Here is a 22,823-nt window from a genome sequence, read left to right on the forward strand (position 1 = left end):
TTCCAGCTGTCTATCTACTAGTCTGTCAATATCCACTCTTTCCTTATTAGAACTGTCTTCCTTAGGAGACTCTTCATCTCCACAGCCCCCTAACATCCTTCCCTCCTCTCTCCTTTCCCCACTGTATACTTTTTACAAGCCCCCCAACACAAAATCTTTAAGGTTAAGCAATTGGTTAATCTTAGTCCTTGTGTAAGAACTATCAAATTTTCTATAGTTGAATCTCCATGTCCAAGAGGTCCAAAAATAATTCAATCAATTTTCCTTCACTACAAAATTTTCCTCCAAATCCTGATGTTCCCAGATTGCCAAAAATGCAGCCATCAAAGTTTAGCTTGATTCAATTTATTGAGGGGAGGGGGAGATCAGAGAAACTGCTAGGATATTCCCTGATGAAGAACTTGCTACCGCTTGCAATTCCTTGTAATATCATTAGTAGAGAAATCTTCGAGCACAAAAAGGATTTCACCCATTAGCCACTTTAATACAAATGTTTTCGATGATGGCTGCAATGTTGTTTGACTTTAAGATCTGGAATTCCTTTATTCCCATACATGCCATCAAATAGGAATATTATATATTATTGATAAAATAATATAAATATTTCTTTGATATTGTATGCAATGAATAAAATGACTCAAAATTAACTTCTATGGACTTGAAGGATGGGTCTGTAATAAATCTCCAGTATTTGTACTGATTTTATAGATAGATAAATATTATTCTTTGTAGATATGATCATTTATGCTTAAGTATTATTTGATTGGATCGAATCATGTCAAATTGGATTGGGGCCAATCTGTTCAAGTATTATTGGATTGGATTAAGTCATACCAGATTGTTATGGAAGATGATGGATTTGGCCGGTGATGTCTTTCAAGTAAAAATAATAAGTTAAGTACAGTTCAATGCAATCATTGGTTCATCTCAATCATAATTCAATAATTGTACATTTCTCCAATCATAGTTTTAATTAATTAATCATTTCTTTCTTTTTTTTTTTTCATTCTTGCAGATCGAGCAGGCTTCTTGATAGTGTATTTGCCCTTTCCCCCTGGATATAAATCTCATCTTTACCTTGTGATTGTTATTAAAAAAGGAAGAAAACAAAGGCAATTAGTTTATCCTTTACCTACGATTATGACATTGTTCATGATTACCATAACATATGACAGATTTTGTCTTTTACTTTTGCACTTTTTAACTACAATTGGCTATTATCTGGATGTTATGGTCTGTATTAGTTCAAGTAAAAACTTTGATAAGGTTATCTTTATTTCCTCGTCTAGGAGTTTAAGCTATATTTTTCTTGTTTTTCCAGGATTGAAAAGAAGTTACAAAAAATGGAGGCTGCAATTTCAAAAGCTAAATTGTTTACTGTGGATTGCATTAATGTTGACAAGAAACTGAGGCAGATACTAGATCTGACAGAGGATGAAGCTCACTTCCACATGAAACAAAGTGCCTTCCTTTATCAACTTGCAGTCCAGACCATGCCCAAGAGTCACCACTGCCTATCAATGAGATTGATGGTTGAATATTTTAGATATCCCTCACTGGATATGGATTCACAGGTTGAGAAATGTGTAAATCCAGAACTTCACCACTATGTCGTATTCTCCAACAATGTACTTGCAGCATCTGTAGTTATCAACTCAACTGTAGTGCATGCAAAAGTATGCAGTTCTTCATGCTTCCCTCATTCACATTATCTTTTTTGGGCGTTGCAATGTGTTCATATTATTAGTTTTGGGTGTTGACATGTGTATCTTTGATTTATTTGAATGTGACAGGAAAGCAGTAATCAGGTTTTTCATGTGCTGACAGATGGCCAGAATTACTTTGCCATGAAATTTTGGTTCTTACATAATTCTTTCAAGGAAGCCACCATTCACATTCTCAACATTGAAGATCTTAACTTGGATTTTCATGATAAAAAAAACCTACTCCATCTATCATTGTCTGAAGAGTTTCGTGTTTCCTTCCGTAGTATTAACAAACCAGATGCAGGTCAAATGAGGACCGAGTACATATCAGTATTTGGTCAGATCCACTATCATCTTCCTGAAATATTCCACAATCTAAAGAAAGTAGTAGTTCTGGATGATGATGTTGTTGTCCAACAAGACTTATCGCCCCTGTGGAGCCTTGACATGGAAGGAAAAGTAAATGGTGCTGTGCAGTATTGTGCACTGAGGTTGGGTCAGCTAACAAGTTATTTGGGTGGAAACAACTTTAACAGAAGTTCTTGCATTTGGATGTCTGGATTGAATATGATTGATCTGGTGCAGTGGAGGGAACAAAACATCACCAAGGCTTACCAGCAGCTGCTGCGATCAGTAAGTAGTGTTTTTCTATGAATAATCATATCCACGAGTCCTTATATTTAATGCTTACTAAACCAAACTCTTGAGCATGCTTTGGATTCCAATTCCCACATCTAGGTCCATGCAATATAGCTTTACCTCCTCATAAGCAGTATCAAATTTTTTTTGGTAGCTTCTGCTTTTCACTCTGTGTTGATATATCTATTAGATAGTTGATAAAATTTTATACATTTGTATATATGTATTTATTCAACTACAAATAGTATACCATGTTTGTTTGTGGCAATTCCTCATGTCTGTTAATATAGTACTTGTTTACTGGTAGGTTCTTGTTTCTTGGATGCTTCTTTATGTCTGATACTATAGTGATAGGATTATCTATTCTATTCTTCTCAATTTGTTGCTCTAGGGTTCATCATGTTTTAGCATGAATACTGAGCTTTAGGCATGAAAGTTTAATCCTCTGTTTATTAGACGCATCATACTAATCAAAGTACAATTCCAGTTTGCCTAACCTATCAAATAATACTTGCAGATTGTCATCTTTCTTGAAGTTAGGCACCTCTTCATTATAACAATTTTGCTAATGATACCCAATCTTTTATTTATCAAAAAAAATGATACCCCAATATTTCTGAAGTTTGGCACCTCTATATTATTTAATTTATTTTCTTCCGCCTTCTCGAACAAAACGGCCAGTGATCTGAGTCTGTTTTAGAGAGTTTACTGTTGATTCTTGACCAATTTGATTGTTTAGAAGATACCATAGGCATATAGAATGGGCTATTTTGTGACAACATAGTTTCTAGCCATTAGTCCTGATACCAAATTGATGTAGGATTGTTTACTAGGTACCAATTGATGTAGGACAGAGACCTATAGTTCTAAATTGATGTAGGACTGATTGCTCTTTTTCATGGGTCCTGATTGAATCTTTTCCTATAAGAATCTTACGATTTTTGATAATGGGCTCATGATTTTTATGGTCAATGCAATTAGAAGAAATAGAAAATAACAATAAATGTTGAGATTTTAGGAAAAAGCGAGCAGAAATAGGAAGAGAAGTTTAGAGCAAAAAAAGGGAATAAACAAAAGAAGAAAAGGGAGGAGATGAGAGAACTGGAACCTCTATCCAGCCCCTAATTGGCTTTTATTTGTTCTTGTTATGATTCGGCCTGCCTTGGAGTTCTATTTGTCTGAGATCAGTCATGTAGAAAGGTGGAAGGAAAAAGAGAGAGAGAAAAGGAGAAAGTCTGGTTCGAACTGGAAGTCAAAAAACCTAACTCCCATTCGGCCACACATGCTTTTATTATTAAAATAATGGAAAAGACTAATGTGCCCTTATTTAAGTAAGGAGCACTGGTTCTAACATATTATTACAAATCAACAACCTTAATATAAGTAAAAAGACAGAAATACCCCTATGCTAACACTCCCCCTCAAGTTGGTGAGTATATATCATATAATCCTAACTTGTTACATATATAGTCCACTCTTCCCCGACTCAAGCCTTTTGTAAATAAGTCTACCCACTGGTTTCCTGTATTAATGTATGTAGTGTCTAGCTCTTCATTCAGCACCTTCTCCCTCACAAAGTGACAGTCAACCTCAATGTGCTTGGTTCTTTCATGAAACACCGGATTAGAAGAAATATGAACTGTAGCCTGATTGTCGCAATAGAGCTTCATTGGAGTATTGATGTTGTACCCTACTTCCTGTAGAAGGTTCCTTAGCCACACTAATTCACAAGCAGTATGCACCATAGCCCTATATCCTGTTTTTGCACTACTTCTTGCCACAATTGTCTGCTTCTTATTTTTCCATGTCACTAGGTTACCTCCCAGGAAAGTGCAATAGCCTGTGGTAGATTGTGTATCAAACACAGAACTGGCCTAGTCAGCATCAGAATACCCTTCTATTTCAAGTTTTCCGCCACTTTTGTATATCAAACCGCGACTTGGAGCCCCTTTTAAATACCTCACAATTCTCAGAATTGCATTCCAATGAGGAATCAGAGGTTTCTGCATGAACTGACTTACCACACTAACTGCAAATGAGATGTTTGGCCTAGTAATGGTTAGGTAGTTCAGTTTACCTACAAGTCGTCGGTATTTGCTGGGGTCTTCAAACACTTCACCCATATCACTACTTAGCCTAGTATTTGTGTCCATAGGTGTTTTAGTTGGTTTAGCACCCAACAAGCCTGTTTCTTCCAGCAAATCAAGCACATATTTCCTCTGGCACAGGTTAATACCATACTTAGATCTTGCTACCTCTATCCCCAAGAAGTATTTCAGTTTACCAAGATCCTTTGTCTGAAACTGATCTTGTAGATAAGTCTTCAGCCTGGCAATACCCATGTTATCATTCCCGGTAATAACAATATCATCTACATACACCACCAACAGTATTTTTCCTCCCGGAGAGTCATGACTGAATATAGAATGATCAACTTGGCACTGTCTCATACCAAACTTCTTTACCACCTCACTGAATCTACCAAACCATGCTCGAGGAGACTGTTTAAGCCCATATATAGCCTTCCTTAGTCTGCACACCTTACCATCCTCCCCCTGAGCAACAAACCCTGGAGGTTGCTCCATGTAGACATCCTCGAGTAAGTCACCATGCAAAAAGGCATTCTTGATATCAAGATGATATAGCGGCCAATCATACATAGCTGCAAGAGAGATCACAATACGAACCGACCCTATCTTAGCAACTGGTGAGAAGGTCTCTGTGTAATCAATACCATATGTTTGGGAGTATCCTTTTGCAACCAATTGCGCTTTCAGGCGTTCAACACTACTATTAGGCAGATACTTAACTGTATAAACCCATTTACAACCAACAACCTGCTTCCCAGGAGGAAGAACGGTGAAGTCCCAAGTATGATTATGATGAAGGGCTGAAAGTTCTTCCATCGCACGACACCACCCTAGAGAGGCAAGGGCTTCCTGGACATCTTTAGGGACAACAACTGATGATAACAAGGTGACAAACTTGTCACGGGGCTAAATGTTGGGGCCCTGTGCGACACTCACTAGTCAACGAGTAAGCCTATGAAGTCAATAAGAAAGCAACAAAGCAACAACAAATGCACACAAATTAGACAAAATGCTCTTTGTATTCAATGAATTGGTGGCAAGCACAAGCACAATCTAGTGTCGAGGGGATCTCGTGCTTAACCTTTACACGCTACTGATTCACTCGACTACATACCTCCCCTCAATGAGTACGTTAAGCTTTAGGGGAAGTGATAGAAGGATACAACAAAATATTGAATATTCATACTACTATTTACATAATTGCCATTGGCATACCCCCCTTTACAAAAAGAGTACAATGACCCCACCCAAGACACATGAAGACACTTAGATGGCATGCTAATGGCGTGCTTGATGGTGGTGATGGTGGCGGATCCGTCACAGTCTCACCCACTCAATTCAATCTTCATCCTCGAAGATTCTTCCTTAGGTACTCGTCCAGCTTCACTACGAACGGAAGGAGGTCTTCAGCAAGCTCCCAGGTGACTTTTTCTGTAGGTCCCTTCTACTTCACCAGGTACTCCCATTCTGATGTTTGGGAGGATTGGGACAACCTATGGTTGAGGATGGAGTCAAGGGATTGGTTCTTGGGTGGTCGGTAATTTGGATGTGTGCGTTGACTTTGGTTTCGGGAGGTATCTTGGTCGTCAGCATGGTAGGGTTTAAGTTGGCTTACATGGAAGACGGGGTGGACTTTTAGCCAAGGGGGTAGTTTGAATTTATAGGCTAATGCACCTACTTTGGCTAGGATTTCACCGGGTCCCTCATATTTTCTCACAAGCCTAGGATGCAATCTTCGAAAAAACCTAAGGCAATGGGTATGGAGTTTTACTAAGGCCAGGTCACCTACTTGGAAGTTCTTAGGTCGTCTACCCAAATTGGTCCACTTCTTCATTCTTTTGGAGGCTTTCTCTAGTGAGGCTCTGGTAAGGTCAAGGCATTCTTTCCATTCCTTTGTGAAAGTGAAGGCTCGAGGGCTTCTTCCTTGATGGTCGTTGACGATGCTGTGCGGACATCTTGGTAGTTGGCCGATGAGGACTTCAAAAGGACTCTGATTGGTGGAGGAGCTCTTCTGCATGTTGACGGAGAACTGTGCAATGTCCAGCAATCGAACCCAATTCTTCTGTGTAGCTGATACAAAGTGGCGGAGGTACTCTCCAAGGAGGGAGTTCATTTGCTCTGTCTGCCCATCTGACTCTGGATGGTTGCTGCTGGAGAAGTTCAAGTTTGAACCAAGTAGCTTGAATAGCCATGTCCAGAAGGCACTAGTAAATCGGGGATCCCGATCACTAACAATGTTTTGTGGGACTCCCCATTGTTTCACAACGTGCTTGAAGAAAAGATATGCCGTGTCTTTAGCTAAGAGGTGCTTTGGTGTTGGGATGAAAGTGGCATATTTGGAAAATCGATCAAGAACAACAACAACAATGGATGTATACTCTCCCACCTTAGGAAGGCCGCTGGTGAAGTCCAAGGAGACACTCTCCCAAGGTTGTGATGGGGTTGGAAGAGGTTGTAAGAGTCCAAGTGGCTTGGCGCGCTCAGGCTTGTTTTGCTGGCAAATCAGGCATGTCCTTGTATATTCTTGAACATCTTCCTCCATACGAAGCCAATAGTAGGCATGTTGTAGAAGGGCCAAGGTACGCTGCCACCCAGGGTGTCCTGCCCACAAGCTGTCATGACATTCGTGTAGAAGAGTCTTCTTCAAGTCTTCAACTCTCGGTACAAACATTCGCCTTCCCTTTGTCAAAAGAAGGCCTTCATCAACCCATAATCGCTTAGTCTTTCCTTCACGAGCCGCTGTCAATAAACTTTGAGCAATGGGGTCCTTCTGGAGTCCTTCCTTGATGCGATCAATGAGGTCCAGTCTGATTTGGCTTCTAGAGGGACCTTCGCCTGCGGATAAGGCTGCAAGCTCGGGCTTCTTGCTAAGTGCATCATCAACCCTATTCATCGGCCCTGGCTTCTACTCTAGAGTCATGTCGAACTCTGCTAAGAAATCTTGCCATCGCGCTTTCTTAGGGCTTAACTTCTTCTGTGACTGAAAGTAACTAGTAGCTATTGTTGTCAGTCTTGACCACGAACTTGGAGCCCAGTAGGTAGTGTTGCCATGTGCGGAGGTAGTGGACAATGGCAGTCATCTCCTTCTCTTGCATAGTGTACCTCCTCTCAGTGTCATTCAGTTTGCGGCTCTCATAGGCGATAGGATGCCCTTTTTGCATCAAGACCCCACCGATGGCAAAGTCAGAAGCATCTGTGTGTAGCTCAGATGGATTGCTAGGGTCTGGTAAGCCGAGGACGGGTTCTGCCAAGACAACTCTCTTCAAATCATCAAAACCTGTTTGGCAACCTTCATTCCTGGTCCAAGTGCTAGTCTTCTTCAGTAAGTTGGTGAGGACAGTGGCTCGTGCTGAGAATCCAGAGATGAATCTCCGATAGTAGTTCACGAGGCCAAGGAAGGAGCGAAGCTCGGTGACCCTGGTGGGAGGTGCCCAATCTTGAATGGCCTTGACTTTAGCTAGATCCATGCTGATCGTGCCTGCTCGAATCACATGGCCTAGGAAGGCCACTTCTTTTGTGGCGAAAGAGCATTTCTCCTCCTTTACAAGCAGGTTGTTGTCTCGCAAAACTTGGAAAATAGTATGGAGGTGGTCAACATGTTCCTCCAAGGTTCTACTATAAATTACAATATCATCAATATACACCACAACAAATTGGTCTAGATAGGGACGGAATATCCTATTCATCAATGTACAAAAGGTGGCCAGAGCATTAGTGAGTCCAAAGGGCATGACAAGAAACTCAAAGGACCCATATCGGGTAACACAATCTGTTTTGTGTTCATCACCTTCGGCTATACGCACTTGATAATACCCTGATCTCAGGTCTAGCTTGATGAAGTACTTGGCCTGGCTGAGCTGGTCAAAGAGGTCGGCCACCAAGGGTATGGGGTACTTGTTCTTGATGGTGAGCTTGTTGAGGGCTTGGTAGTCAATACAGAGCCGTAGAGATCCATCATGTTTCTTTTGAAATAGGACCGATGCTCCAAAAGGGGCCTTAGAAGGCTGAATCAACCCAACATCCAATAACTCACTCAACTGCTTCCGAAGCTTGGCCAGTTCAGGAGGAGACATTCTATATGGTGGGCGTGCTGGTGGTTTGGTTCTAGGCTCCAACTCAATCTTGTGATCAACTTCTCTCCTTGGGGGAAGATTCTTCAGCAATGTGGGAGGCATAACATCCCTGAATTCTTCTAGCACTGTTGTAACTGTAGGAGGGATATGCTCAGTTGGTTGACTAGGCAGGTCGGAGTCCACCAATGTGGCTAGGTAAGTGGTTTCTCCTTTCCGCACTCCATCTTTGAGTTGCAACATTGAGAGCATCTTAGGGGTAGACTTGGTCTCTGGCACAACTGGAACCATGCAAGGAGCCTGATCTTCGAATATGCACATTGAATTGAGGAAGGGCATGGGCACCACCTTTACTTGAGTTAAGAACAACTTGAAAATCATCCATGGGCACGACTGAGATGTCTATCTTCCCTTCCCAGTCACCAAGTTGCAGGACCACCCCGCGAGCTACACCTTGTATGGGCTTGGCAACCGCTAGCGTCAACCTGGCCCTGATACCAATTGTCACGGGGCTAAATGTTGGGGCCACGTGCGGCACTCGCTAGTCGACGAGCAAGCCTATGAAGTCAATAAGAAAGCAACAAAGCAACAACAAATGCACACAAATTAGACAAAAAGCTCTTTGTATTCAATGAATTGGTGGCAAGCACAAGCACACAATTTAGTGTCGAGGGGATCTCATGCTTAACCTTTACACGCTATTGATTCACTCGACTACATACCTCCTCTCAAAGAGTACGTTAAGCTTTTGGGAAGTGATAGAAGGATACAACAAAATATTGAATATTCATACTACTATTCACATAATTGCCATTGGCATACCCCCCTTTACAAAAAGAGTACAATGACCCCACCCAAGACACATGAAGACACTTAGATGGCGTGCTGATGGCGTGCTTGATGGTGGTGATGGTGGCTGATCCGTCACAAACTGGCGATGGGAGGCAGAAAGGTAAGTGAAACATAAGTATCAATAGGATGAAGGGTGCAAGTGTTTACCTTTCCGCAAGGCAATGGGGAGATCAAGCTCAAATGCAGGGTTCGGGTTTGGAGCCGGATCTGTCGATGGTGATGTAGTTGGAGAAGTAGTAGCTAGTATGCGTGGGCGATGTGTATACACTTGACGGATAGGTGGGTGTTCAACAGGTGGTGGCACTAGAGGTAAGGATTTGGTCATGGCTGGAACAAGGGGAAGAGAAGGAGGTGACGAGGAGGAAGAAGCATCACCGGACCCCAAAAAGAATGGAGTAGACTCAAAGAAGGTGACATCAACACACACAAAGGACCGTCAAGAACTAGGATGGTAACACTTATACCCTTTCTGGGTCCGAGAATAGCCAAGGAAGATGCACTTGAGAGAACGAGCATTGAACTTGTCAATCCTGTGACCCAGATTATGGACGAAGCAGACACACCCAAATACCCTAGGCGTAAGTGGAAATGGAGACAAGGCGGGAAACAAGATCGTAAACGGAGAATGACCATCAAGGATGGACATGGGCATCCGATTAATCAGAAAGCAAGAAGTAAGCATTACATCACTCCGAAAGGGTTTGGAAACATTCATGTGATGCATGAGGGATCGCGCTATTTCCAAGAGATGGCGATTCTTACTCTCAGCCACCCCATTTTGTTGTGGGGTGTAGGTACATGAGGTCTGATGTATAATGCCATGTTGGTCCATGTATTCTTGAAATGATGAGGATAAATATTCATGGCCATTATTAGAACGGAAAAATTTAATGTGAACACCAAATTGATTACGAATCTCAGCATAAAATTTCTGAAAAATGGTAAACAATTCACTTCTTTCTTTCATTAGATAGAGATACGTCATCCTTGAAAAGTCATCTACAAAATGACAAAATATCTATATCCATTATATGACATCACTTTATAAGGACCCCAAACATTGGAGTGAATCAAAGAAAAAGGACTCGACACACGGTTATCAACCCTAGAACTAAAGGGAACACGATGGTGTTTCCCAAACTGGCATGACTCACTATCCAAAACAGAAAGTTGATTCAAAGACAGAACCAAGGACTTTAAAACTTTTAGCGACGGATGACCAAATCGGTAGTGCCACTAGAGAGGAGAAAGAGATGACTGGAGAGCTGTTGAAGTTCTTCCACCACCGTCAAGGTAATACAGTCCACCAGCTTCATGCCCTCCACCAATCTTCATCCCCGTCTTGAGATCCTGAAAAACACACATAGAAGGATAAAAAGTAATGGAGCAGTTAAGTGATTTGGTCAGTTTACTAACAAACATATGATTAAAAGGCAATTTAGGAACATACAAAACTGAGGAGAGGGATACAGGGTCTAGGTCAACATTACCAACACCACAAATTGAGGATGTGGAACCATTAGCAAGGGTGACAGATTGTGATGTTGAGCAATGAGACAGGGAAGAAAACACACCTAGAGTTCCAGTCATGGGATGGGAGGCTCCAGTCAATGATCCAGGAATTGGGTGTGGATGCCAAACAAGCCATACCTGAGTGAGCGAAAGTCGCCGTGTTCTGCTGTGATGTGGATTGGATAAACCTCTCATATTCATCACGGGGAACACTCACCATCTCCTTCACGGGACCATCTATGGATGGAGGAGGTATCTGATCAGATGAACGGTTCTCCTGTCTAAAGCTGGAACTGGTGTCACTAGTCACAGCATGTTGGCCTAGGTTGAGGGTGGACACCATGTAGATCATAACAATAGTTAATGGTATGTCCATTCATACCACAATGAGTGCACCTCTTCGGGCCTGAGCCATGTCCTCTACCACGGGCTCCTCCTGAATCTCTGCCCCCAGTACGACCACCACCACGATTATAAGTAGGCCCACCATTGCCACTTCGACCATACACCGGACCACTACTACCACCACGGCCATACTGAGCTCCTCGAGCTCCACCTCTAGCACCACGGCCTCTCGACACAGCAAAGGAAGATCTATCTGAGATATTAGAGTTCTCAGTAGATCCGATAGAAGTCCTCCGGAGTCGAGCAAATACCTCTTCTAAAGAAGGGAGAGCTGATCCTCCTAGTATCTGAGCTCGTACTGGTTCATATTCAGATTTCAGTCCCACAAAAAATCGAGTCACATCATGCTGTTCTCTCTGTTGTTGCTGAATTTTGACATCAGAAGTGAGAGGGTGATAGACATTCAACTCATTACGTATGTTTCTCATACTGGCATAGTACTCCTCAAGACTCTGATTGCCCTGTTGTAGATTAAAGTACTCCTGATACAGCTGATACACTCTGGTTGTATTGTCTTGACCCGAATACAATTTCTTCACATGGTCCCACACATCTTTGGCAGTGTCAAGAAATATGAAATTTACACTAATCCTAGGTTCCATACTATTCCATAACCATGTGATGATCTGAGCATCCTCTTGCTCCCAGTCTTCTTACTCGTGAGATTTAGTGGAGGGTTTCTCCTCTCTTATGTGTTTTGCCTTCTTCTTTGCCTTTAGAAAGACTTCAACAGATTTAGCCCAAGGCACATAATTTTCTCCATTTAGTTTAATGGAGGTCATCTGAACATTCAGGTAGTCTGTAGGCACCATCACATTAAGTTTACAATCACTGTTATCTCCCATTCTGTTATCACCGATTCTGCACACTTGCTGAATTCTATTATCACTGAATTCTGCACACTGCACACAACTAGATCACACTCGTCACACTGATTTCAGCACTTGTTGTTGCTGAAATTTGTACTCTTTACACTACAAACCCTACTCCTACAGTTACCTGAAATCTCACCACTATATGATCACAACTCTTCCTTTGAATTACAAAAAAAACAGCATAAACCCTAGCACACTACTGTCTGAACCCCAGCATATGATTTGAAACATACTTCCCAGTTGATCCACAACAGAAATCATGCATAGAAATCTCTTACCTTATCATTGAAGGAACCACACGAGAAGAAAATCAGTCCACACAAGACACCCACTGCACCACACGAATCAGCCCTACATTGATTAGGGGAGGGCTTAGAAACCACAGCAACTGACAACACAAGACACGACTGGAGGCATAGAAACCTTCAAGGGGAGAGGGCGATCACTCCTTTTTCAGCCCTTTTCCTTATCTCCAGTTGAATGCAGGAAAACCAAGAGAAACCCTAGATTGGATGCGCAGAGAATAGAAATCTAGGCAGATTCAAGTTGCTCTGAGATCAGTCACGCAGAAAGGTGGAAGAAAGAGAGAGAGAAAAGGAGAAAGTCTGGTTCGAACTGGAAGTCAAAAAACCTAACTCCCATTCAGCCAGACATGTGCTTTTATTATTAAAATAATGGGAAAGACTTATTTGCCCTTATTTAAGTAAGGAGCACTGGTTCTAACATAATATTACAGATCAGCAACCTTAATATAAGTATAAAGACAGAAATACCCATACGCTAACAGTTCTTATGAAATAATGGGTAAAGTTATGTAAGTGCACATAATGGGCAGCATCCATAGTTTTTAAGGCGCCAAGGTGAGGCTAAGCGAAGGGGGGGGGGCGCCTAGGCGTTGCCTAGGTGGTGGATTTTTTATATAAAAATCACATATCCTAGGGTAGTTCCCTAGGTTCCATAACCAACTTTCTTTAGTAACTATCCATAATTTTCATACGAAAATTATAAACTTCATGTTTAAGTCTAGAAAAGCAACATGTTTATGAGAGAAAAAGATGAAAGGAAAGAAAATTCAAAAAATATAGGGGCTGAACCCCTATTTTTGCTGTAGGAAAAGAAGAAGAAGAAGACGTGGAAGAAGAAATGTGTCGATTAGACAAAATTTTAAGTTCTTCTCCAGTTAGCAATTTTTGTGTTGATTAAACCGTAACAAATAAAAAAATAATAAAAAGAAATTAGTTTATAAACACAAAAAATAAATATTTTTCTTTAATACTGGGCGAGGTGAGCCTCCAAGGGTGCCTTGTCGCCTAGGCATTGCCTTGACAACTACGGCAACATCTTACAAACATGAAAAAAGGCTAATAGGCCCTTATAAGAAAAGACTTATTAGCATAAATAACAAAAATAGGACAAATGATTAGGTCCCATTTGGCCCAATATCTCTACAGTCCCCCTCAAGTTGAGCATAGATGTTAGTCATGCCTAACTTGCTTACATGATGCTGAAGCTTTCCCTTTGGAATTCCTTTGATCAAGGCATCTACTAACTGTTCTTCAGATGCAATAAATGGAAGGCATACTTTTGGTTTTGATAGTAGAAATAAAATGTCATTAGAAAAGAAAAAATTGATACAAGTTATAAAAAAAAAATCGATACAACCTAGCCAGGTGTTACGGGAACACCTGCAATCAGACAAATATCACAAACAGCCCAAGCTTATCCCCAAGGTCCTCTTTGGTAACTTGTCTAAATTCTGGTAATACCAGGACCCAATCTGCAGCGGATTTGCTAACAGCTGCTGCCGTCCTATCCAGATTCCAAGCTTTGTCTTCAAGAACTCTTCTGTTTCTTTCCTTCCAGATGTTTCAGCATATGTCCAACGGAATGCAACTCCAAATCAGCCTTGCTTACTTCCTCTTATCTTTGGCCATGATGAAAAAAATCTCTGGAGGGAGACTTGGCTGAGAGTTTCTACTCCAAATAGAGCTGTGAATAAATTCCATATGAATCCAGATATTTTGCAAGAAATAAATAGATGGAAAACAGTTCCTCATGATCTTTGCATGGGAATCATATATTAACCATATTGAATCCCCTATGTTTTAAGTGATCCACAGCCAAGTGGCCATCCATGGCCACAAGCCATGCAAAGGCTTCAATCTTAGGGGGAACCGGATTTCCCCACACACTTTCAGCTTGATTTAAGCTGGACTTACATAGAACTTCCCATTTGAGCGCTCCTTCCAGCATAGTTCATCCCTTGACTGAGCTGAAACTTTCACCCCTTCCAATTTCCCCAACAATGCAATGCATTCTTCAATTTCCCTATCCAGCAATGGCCTTCTAAACCTTGGGCACCAAACCAATTTATCCCCCCTTCTCTCATAACATTGAAGAACAGTCACCTTAGTCTCAGTCAGCCTATACAGCCTTGGACATAACTCAAACTTTCTAACCCCACACTAATCATCTTCCCAAAACCTGGTCCATGTTGCATCTGCTACTGAAAAGCTTGTTAGTCCTCTAAATTCCTGTTTAAACTACATTATCCCTTTTCAAACACTTACCCCATAGGAGGAACTCACCTCCCTTGGTTTCTACTCAAACCTGACCCCTCCCCCTCAATATTTCCCCACCACTACTCTCCTCCTTAATAAATTGTCCCGTCTCCCCAATCCAAATCTCCACAACCACTTCCCTATCAATGCTTTATTGAAAATCTTCACCCTTCTAAAATCCAACCCTCCCCATTTCTTTGGCCTATGCACCTTTTCCCATTTGATCAAATGAAACTTCTTGCCCCTTCCTCCCTCTCACACTCCTTATAAGAAATCCCTCTGAATTTTCTCCACTCTGCAACTTGTGATGTCACCCTCAATAGGTAGTATGTTGGTAAGCTTGATAAACAGTTTTAATTAATTTTATCCCCGCCCCCCCCAAGTAAAGATATTTTGCTTTCCACCCATCCAGCCTTCTTTCAGTTCTCTCAACTATTGGTTTGTATGGAGCAACTAAAGCTGAATTTCCTCCAACCAGCATACACGAGAATGGAAGTTCCCAAATCCTGCATTCAACTCAGCACACCCATCCACCTTCTTGCTCCACCCATGCATTTAGAAAAATCGAAGTATCATCTGTATACTTAAATGAAAAATACATGGTCCATCTCCACCCACCTCGAAACCTTCAACAAACCTGAACTGCACACCCCCTTTCAGCAACATATTCAACACCTACATGATTAACACAAAGAGCATAGAAGAAATTGGGTTCCCTTGTCTAAGACCCCTTGATGCTTGGAAAAAAATTCAATGAACAACTTTTATAAGGGATTGAGAATGAAACTGTAGATCAGTGTTTTAAAAGGTGTGGGAGGCATACGACTAGAGGCGTGCCTCTAGGCAAGGCACTCCCAAAACACCCTGAGGGACACCTTTGAGGCGTACACCTCTTGTGCTTTTTTCATTAGGCGTGCTAGAGGCATACACCTCATGCACATCTGATATAAAAGGACAAAAAAAAAAAGAAAAAAGAAAAAAAGGAAATGAAAGGAAGGAAAAGAAAGGGAAGGGAAAGAAAAAGAAAGAGAAGCAAAAAAGATAAAAGGAAAGAAAAAGAAAGGAAAGGGAACGAAAGAAATGATAAGGGGAAAGAAAATGGTTTGCCCCCTGCCCCTTCGGCTGGGGGGCTTCACCCCCCAGACCCCCCGCTCCCTTTCAACTAGTGTTATGCATCTTTATTCTTCTTAACATAAAAGATGTTTATTAAAAATAAAGAAAAAATGGGATCCCCCATTCCTCTTCATCCTCGTCCTAACCCCCCTTCTCTCAAGGAGGCTTATGCTTCTTGCGTTCTGAACTACGCCTCACACCTCTAGGTAGTGGAACGCCTCGTGTCACGCTTCCGCGTTTTAAAACATTGCTGTAGATACACATGCAAACATCCAGCTTCTGCACTTCTCTCCAAAACCCATTAACCTTTGAACGTCTTGTAGGATTCACCATTCCACATGGTTATAGGCGTTTTCAATATCAATCTTACAAACCAAACCCATTCTTCCACTCCTCATTCTTGAGTCAATACATTCACTTGCGACTAAAACTCCATCCAAGATCTGTCTACCTTCCACAAAAGCCATCTCTGCCTCTCTCCCACCACCTCATGCAGTGTTTTTGATAAAATCTTCTCCAACAATTTATACGGGCTGTCATTCATTTATAAAAAAAAAGTGCTGCTGATTAAACTTATTGGTCTGAAATCTCTCAACTCCACAACACCATCCTTCATTGGAATTAAGGAAACAAATGTGGCATTAGCCATCCTTTTTAGCACCTTTTCGCTGTGGAATTCCTTAAACATCTGAACAAACTCTTCCCTATCGAATTCCCTCTCAATCCAATTTGTTGAAAACTCAATTTCTTGGGAACCATCTCCCCACCACCTTTTCTTGGATTTCATTCCATGACTCCACCATTTTCTCCACTTGTATTCTTGAGATAAAGTTCCTCCTAGCACTAGCATAGGCATGAAAGAAGGCAGTTATTTTTGTCACCTCCTTTAGCCATGTCACTCTTGACTTTTGCCTCCAACTCTCCCCTTCTCTATGAATTATCCTTTCCAACTCAGCTTCCAATCTTTCTTTCTCCAGCTTCTCCTCCCTAGATACAGATCCTTCCGTAGTTTGTCCAATATAGCCATTTTTTTGAGAACCTACTCCTTCCTGTTCTGCACTTCCAAATATAGCTTTATTCCACACCTTTATCTCCTCCTTCAATAGTTGTATCTTCCTAACTAACTTGAAATCAGTTGACCCATTGACTTGCAGCCCACCCTACTTCTCTTCCACTCATTCTAGAATGTTTGGGTGCTCAAGCTACACATTTCCAAACTTAAACGGTTTTGGACTACCACTCACCAAAAACTTTGTAAGAATTATTGGATTATGATTTGGTAGAAAAATGGTAATGCTTCTTGTACCATCTTACCCATGTGCTCCTCCCAATCTCCTAAGAAAAGAAACCTATCCAACCTTTTTAATATAGGTGCCATTGCCCATTTGTCCAGATGAACCTACAACCACTCTGTAAAGGATCTATTAGGCTATTTCTCCTGATAAAGTTGCCAAACCTTCTCATTCCCAAGCTTTCTCTCCTATCTCTTCGCCCTTTCATTTCCCCCCTTTGCTTTACTATATTAAAATCACCCCTGTGGCACCAAGGGATCCCCTGTTCCTGGCTTACCCCCTCCAATTCCTTCCAAAATCATCATCCATAGCATTAAAGCAGGATCGGAAAAATAGGGGGGGGGGTGAGCAGAATGAGGCGCAACGAGAACTTCAGAATAACAGGTAGGTGGAGGTCTGAGTTGGTGATCAAGGCAAAGAGCTTCAGGTTCAAACAGGGTTGGTCCAAAGGTAAGAGTATATTGAAAATCAGAGAAGGAAGTAGGGCAACAGTCTTCTTACCAGAGGAGGCAATTCTGTATGTGAAAGGATTTGTTGATGGTGCACTGAACTCCATCAATAAAGAGGGTTGGAAAAACTCCATCACTTTACCTGGGAAAAAAATTGATGTGGCATTGAAACAGAATGGGAAGGGCTGATATATTATTGTAACAGAATTTTTGGGCACAATCAGTAGACAAATGGTATGTGTGCTAGAAGGAAGTCAGCAGATGGGGTGGAAAGCCTTTTCTGAGAAAGTGCAACTCTTTCTTATAGTTGCAGAGAGGAAGGAGCAAGAGGAAGAGGCTGTCTCTGACATGAATAAGGCAGAGCAGGACAAAAAGGAGCAGGGGGAGGCGAGCAAAGCTGATGCACTTGATAATATTGAAGATCAGAGTCCCCCGCCTTGTTGTCTTATGGTTACTTGCTCAAATGGACATAGTAAAGTAATGGTTGAAGCCGAGAGTGACAAGTGGTAGAGATGAATGGCTCTAATGGCTGATAAGGGGGTGAAGGACTAGACGAAAGTTTTGGACTCTGTAGCTTAGAAGGTAGATTGGAGGTTGATGCAATCTTGCTTCTGTTTGCAGAAAGAAAAGCAGTTCTTGATGTTGGCAATATGGTACTGAGCTTCGACACAGTAACTGTAGATAGTGGTTTGATTCAGGTCCAAAACTGGACTCCAATTTGTAACGAGGTAGAGCTCAAAGAAGAAAGCACTCTGATGAAGTTGTTTGGGCTCCCCTTTAATCTGTGGAGCGAACCTGTACTTGAAAGAATTTTACGAAGTTTGGGCAGAGTTCTATTGGAGACAAATCAACAGAACTTGACTGTAGTCGAGCTTTGAGTGGCAGGAATCTGACATGTAAACCTACCCCGCTCTTTTGAAATACGTTCCGAAGATGCTTGGTATAGTGTGTGAGTGGCTTCAAGAGTCAAAGTGTCATTGTGTGGAAGCTGACTTGAGGTTGAAGATGATGCTGTGCTGGAAAGGTTGAAGAACACATGGCAGAAGGGGAAGAGGTAGAAGACTGACCTACAAGAGAAGATAAAAAAGAATTGGTTCAGTCAATTGACAAGTTAGCCAATTAAGGAAATGAATTCAATTTTTTTTTTTGAATCAAATAGAGACTGAGAAGGCAAGCTCGCTTATGCTGATGTGGCAAAAAATGTTTGGGGCCATGCCAACTTAAACCGAGTTGCCTTGTCTGAACCGGTTGGGGTCTTGGGCGGGTTAGCCATAGAGCCGAATAAGAAACAAATCGAACCACATGACAACTTAAGTGGTCATGTGGCTCGGGGTAAGACAAGGGAGTTGAGGGAGAAGTCAGATGGGAATTCCTGTCTATCATCTTCTAAAACGAGGGGTGGACCGAGAAAACTCCATGCAATGGGTTTCCCGCTAGAATCTAGATGAAACTAATGTCGCATTAAAGTCTTTGGGGGTTCAATACAGCATTTAGCAATGTTTATATTGATTAAGCCTTAACAAATAAAAAAATAACAAAAAGAAATTAGTATATAAACACAAAATGAATATTTTAGTTTAATAATGCCTATTTGATAATTATAATGTCAAAAAATAAAGAATAAAAAAGTATTTTATAATACATAGTACAAAACTGTTTGGTGATTAGGCGAGGTGAGCCTCAAAGGGCGCCTGCCTAGTGCGCCTGTCTAGGTGACAATGTTGCATCCCCCCAAAAAATGAACAGGAACTAAAGCACACACCATAACACTTATTGCCACCTCCATAACGTGTCTATTTTTCCTCTTTGCTACCCCATTCTACTGTGGTGAGTATGTACAACTACTCTGATGAATCATCGCATGCTCCAAAAGGTATCTGGTCAAATCCTTTCATAGTATTCTTCTGAAAACCTTAGTCCTTACTCAAATTGGGCGAGAACCATCTCGTAGAACTGTTGCACCAAAATAGGTACCTCATTATGTGATCTCATAAATTTATCCAAGAATATCGTGTGTAATCATCCACAAACAAAAGAAAATAACAGTAACCACCCATCAAAGAAATATGATAAGGTCTCCATACATCAATATGAACAATATAAATAGCAAAAGAACTTTTATTACTTAGTTTAAAAGAATGTCTACAATGCTTTCCCAACTAACAACTTTCACACTCCAAATTAAATAATTGAACATGCTCAAACAACTTTGGAAACAAAGATCTTAATAAACTGAAAGAAAGATGAGCCAAATGATTATGACAGAACATAATCTGGCCAATGTTTAAAATTTTGATACGATACACCCGATACGAGGCGTATTATATCGTATCTTTGAAAAACAGATACGGGATACGAATGGAAATCGAACATCTCATCTTTTTTTCATGCCTATTGGACCCGTATCGGGGTGTATCGGGGCGTATCGGTAACGCATCAACAAAAGGATACAACCAAAAACTGAAAAAACATAAAGGGGAAAAGCAAGCTTATTTTCCCTGAAAAAAGCCTTCTTTCACCCCCAAATGACTTTAAAACTCCAAACCTCATTCCTAGAGTGCTAGATTTGCAAAAATTTGCAAAAAACAAGTGTGAATCGTTAACTTTTTTTGAATTATTTTTCAAATTTTGAAAATATATGGCAAAAATAGGCAAGTTCTTTCAATTTTTTATAATATCTTGTGATTTCATTTTTTTTTTCTTGAATGTTTAAATTTATGTTGATCTACGTTTCTCACATTCAAAATCATATTTTTTGTGTGTTATTAATAAATTTATGGAAATTTCATTAAGATATTTGGGGAAATATAAATTAATAAAAAAAATTGAAAATGTAATTTTTCTCTGCCTATAAAGACTAAATATGTTTTAGATCTATGGGTTTATCTATCATATCCATAGAGCAATTAAAATTTCTTCTTTAGTATTTTTTTGATGTTTTATATTTTTAGAATTAAGAAGTAAATAATAATTAATTATATTTTATCATTTGATCACAAAAAATTGAATGTATTATAATTCTGTGGATGATCTATCATATCCATAGACCAATTGAAATTTCTTATTTAATAATTTTTTTTTATGTTTTTAGAATTAAAAATTAATTAATTATTTAATTATATTTTATCATTTGATTACAACGATTGAATATTTAATTCTATGGATGATCTATCATATCCACAAAGCAATTGAAATTTCTTCTTTAATAACTATTTTTTGAATATATTATATGATTTTTATTTGTTTTTTATAATTTTTTGAAATCGATAATAAATAATTATTATTATATTTTCACATAGAAGTTGTGCCATTGCATGTTTTATGGTTGAATAAGAGAGTTGGGTTTTTCCCATCCCATAAAACATTAAAACTTAAGAATTATAATTTATAAATTATAGATAAGTATATGTTTAATGAAATTATAATCAACTACAATATATTTCTTCATAAAACCATTAAAATATATTAATTTAATGTATATACACCTCATTGAGGTTTTATATTTAGTGTTATTGATATACTTTTATGATTTATTAAAGTATTTATAGTGTTTCCAAGCGTATCTACGCATATCTTTGTTTTTCTCCGATACTCATGCGTATCTTGATACGTCTCTTAACATTGCCTTTCTGATACACTTGGCATTTTTGATACTTTGAACCTTGAATCTGACTCACTAACTCTTATCCATTGTTGCTACTAACATGATGGCTCTGATGTCTCAGAATCTCATCCAGAAGGTAGACTCCATTCACCTCACGACCACTCTCAATCGTCCTCTGTCTCTAGATCCTGCAAAACACAATTGCAAAGAAGGAAAGTCATTGAACAGTTCAAATTTCTTGTCAAAGATCTCACAAAAAGAAGATTAGTATGGAGTCTAGGGGCATGTAAGATAGGATAAAGTGATGTCATTAGTCACTCTAACTGTCCCTTTCCCAGCAATGGGAATATGAGAACCATCTACCGACTCTATTTCTACCAGAGCACTACTAGATGCATAATTTGCAACTACATATGAACTACCTATATGAGCAAAGGAAGTAGTGTGATTGGATCCTACACTCTGTTCCCATTTGAAGAACTAGAATCGGTTGAATCCTTCTTGTTCATACTTCTCTAGTTCAATTCTAATTGCTGCTACTACAATGGACTCCAAGTCAGCTTGGGTAAGAGGTCCCGAAGAGTCTCCTGTAATTGTCACATTTGCATTTCCCTTTTTGTTTTTGACCCAAGCTAATATGAAGTGTGGGTAGAGCTTTCAACAAGTGTTTTTAGTATGCTTAGTCTTCTTGCAATAGTCACACACCAAGTCCTTATCCTCTCTCCTAGTTTCACTACTCCCCTTGTCTCCATTTGGCTTAGATTTGACTATACTAATCATAGCCGGCTGGTCAATCCCAAGCTGTCTCAACATGACAATCCTCTTGCTCTCTTCTCCAGAAAAAAAAGCATAAGTTTGAGAAAGAGTAACACTTTTTCTCGAAAGGATGTGTTGCCTAGCAATATCAAATTCGGGGTTCAATCTAGCCAAGAACTCGAAGACCATACTCTTATCCACCAACTCCTAATAGGTTGTTGCGTCCTCCATATTCTCCCAAACCATAGTCTCTAAGTGATCTATCACTTGCTTAAGTGTTTTTAGCATGGAGAAATACATAGAAAGTGGTTTATCTCCTTGTTTTGTATTAATCACTCGATTCTTTAACTAATAGGCTCTAGCTACATTTTGTTTTCGAGTATAGTTTTTAGTCACTCCATCCCAATTCTCCTTTGCAGTATTAGCCCACAAAAAAATATTACCAATGTGAGGTAACATAGAATTACACAACCAGGACATCACCATGTAATTCTCTTGTACCCATAGGGAGGAATTTGTATTAGGTTTCTTCTCCTCCCCAATGATGTACCCCAATTTCCCATGAGCACCAATGACCATCTTGGCTGATTGTGCCCATTCTAAATAATTTCTACCACCCAATTTCACTGTGGTAATAATTCTAGACCCAAAAATATCACTAGTACCTCCCACACCTAGACCCTTGTTACCAGTGGACATCTGCTCAGTACTCCAACTCTCCATTTCAACTTCAAACAGTTCAAAAACAAGAAATAACTAGGTAGAAAGCCTCTAGATCAAATCGATCTCACACAAAAGGGTAATAGACCTTTTCAGAAGAAGAAAAGCCTATCTAGAGAGAAATCCCTCTTTGCCCACCGGTGAGAAAAGTGAGTCGATCAATCTAGAAGGCTCATAAA

At 40.2% G+C, this 22,823-nt stretch overlaps 1 protein-coding gene across 2 annotated transcripts in view; it reads left to right on the top strand.

Annotated features, from left to right (window-relative positions):
• Positions 1-22,823, top strand: part of GAUT7 (galacturonosyltransferase 7) — a 91,652-nt gene that overhangs the window by 51,729 nt on the left and 17,100 nt on the right. For both annotated transcript variants that reach the window (XM_088944294.1, XM_088944295.1), the window contains exons 8-9: positions 1,322-1,676; positions 1,794-2,339. In XM_088944294.1, the coding sequence (XP_088800420.1) occupies positions 1,322-1,676; positions 1,794-2,339 (901 nt within the window). The remainder of the gene's footprint in view (positions 1-1,321; positions 1,677-1,793; positions 2,340-22,823) is intronic.

Source organism: Nelumbo lutea, chromosome 5 (assembly GCF_056320005.1).
Source record: "Nelumbo lutea isolate HS-2025 chromosome 5, American lotus-T2T, whole genome shotgun sequence".
NCBI lineage: Eukaryota > Viridiplantae > Streptophyta > Magnoliopsida > Proteales > Nelumbonaceae > Nelumbo > Nelumbo lutea.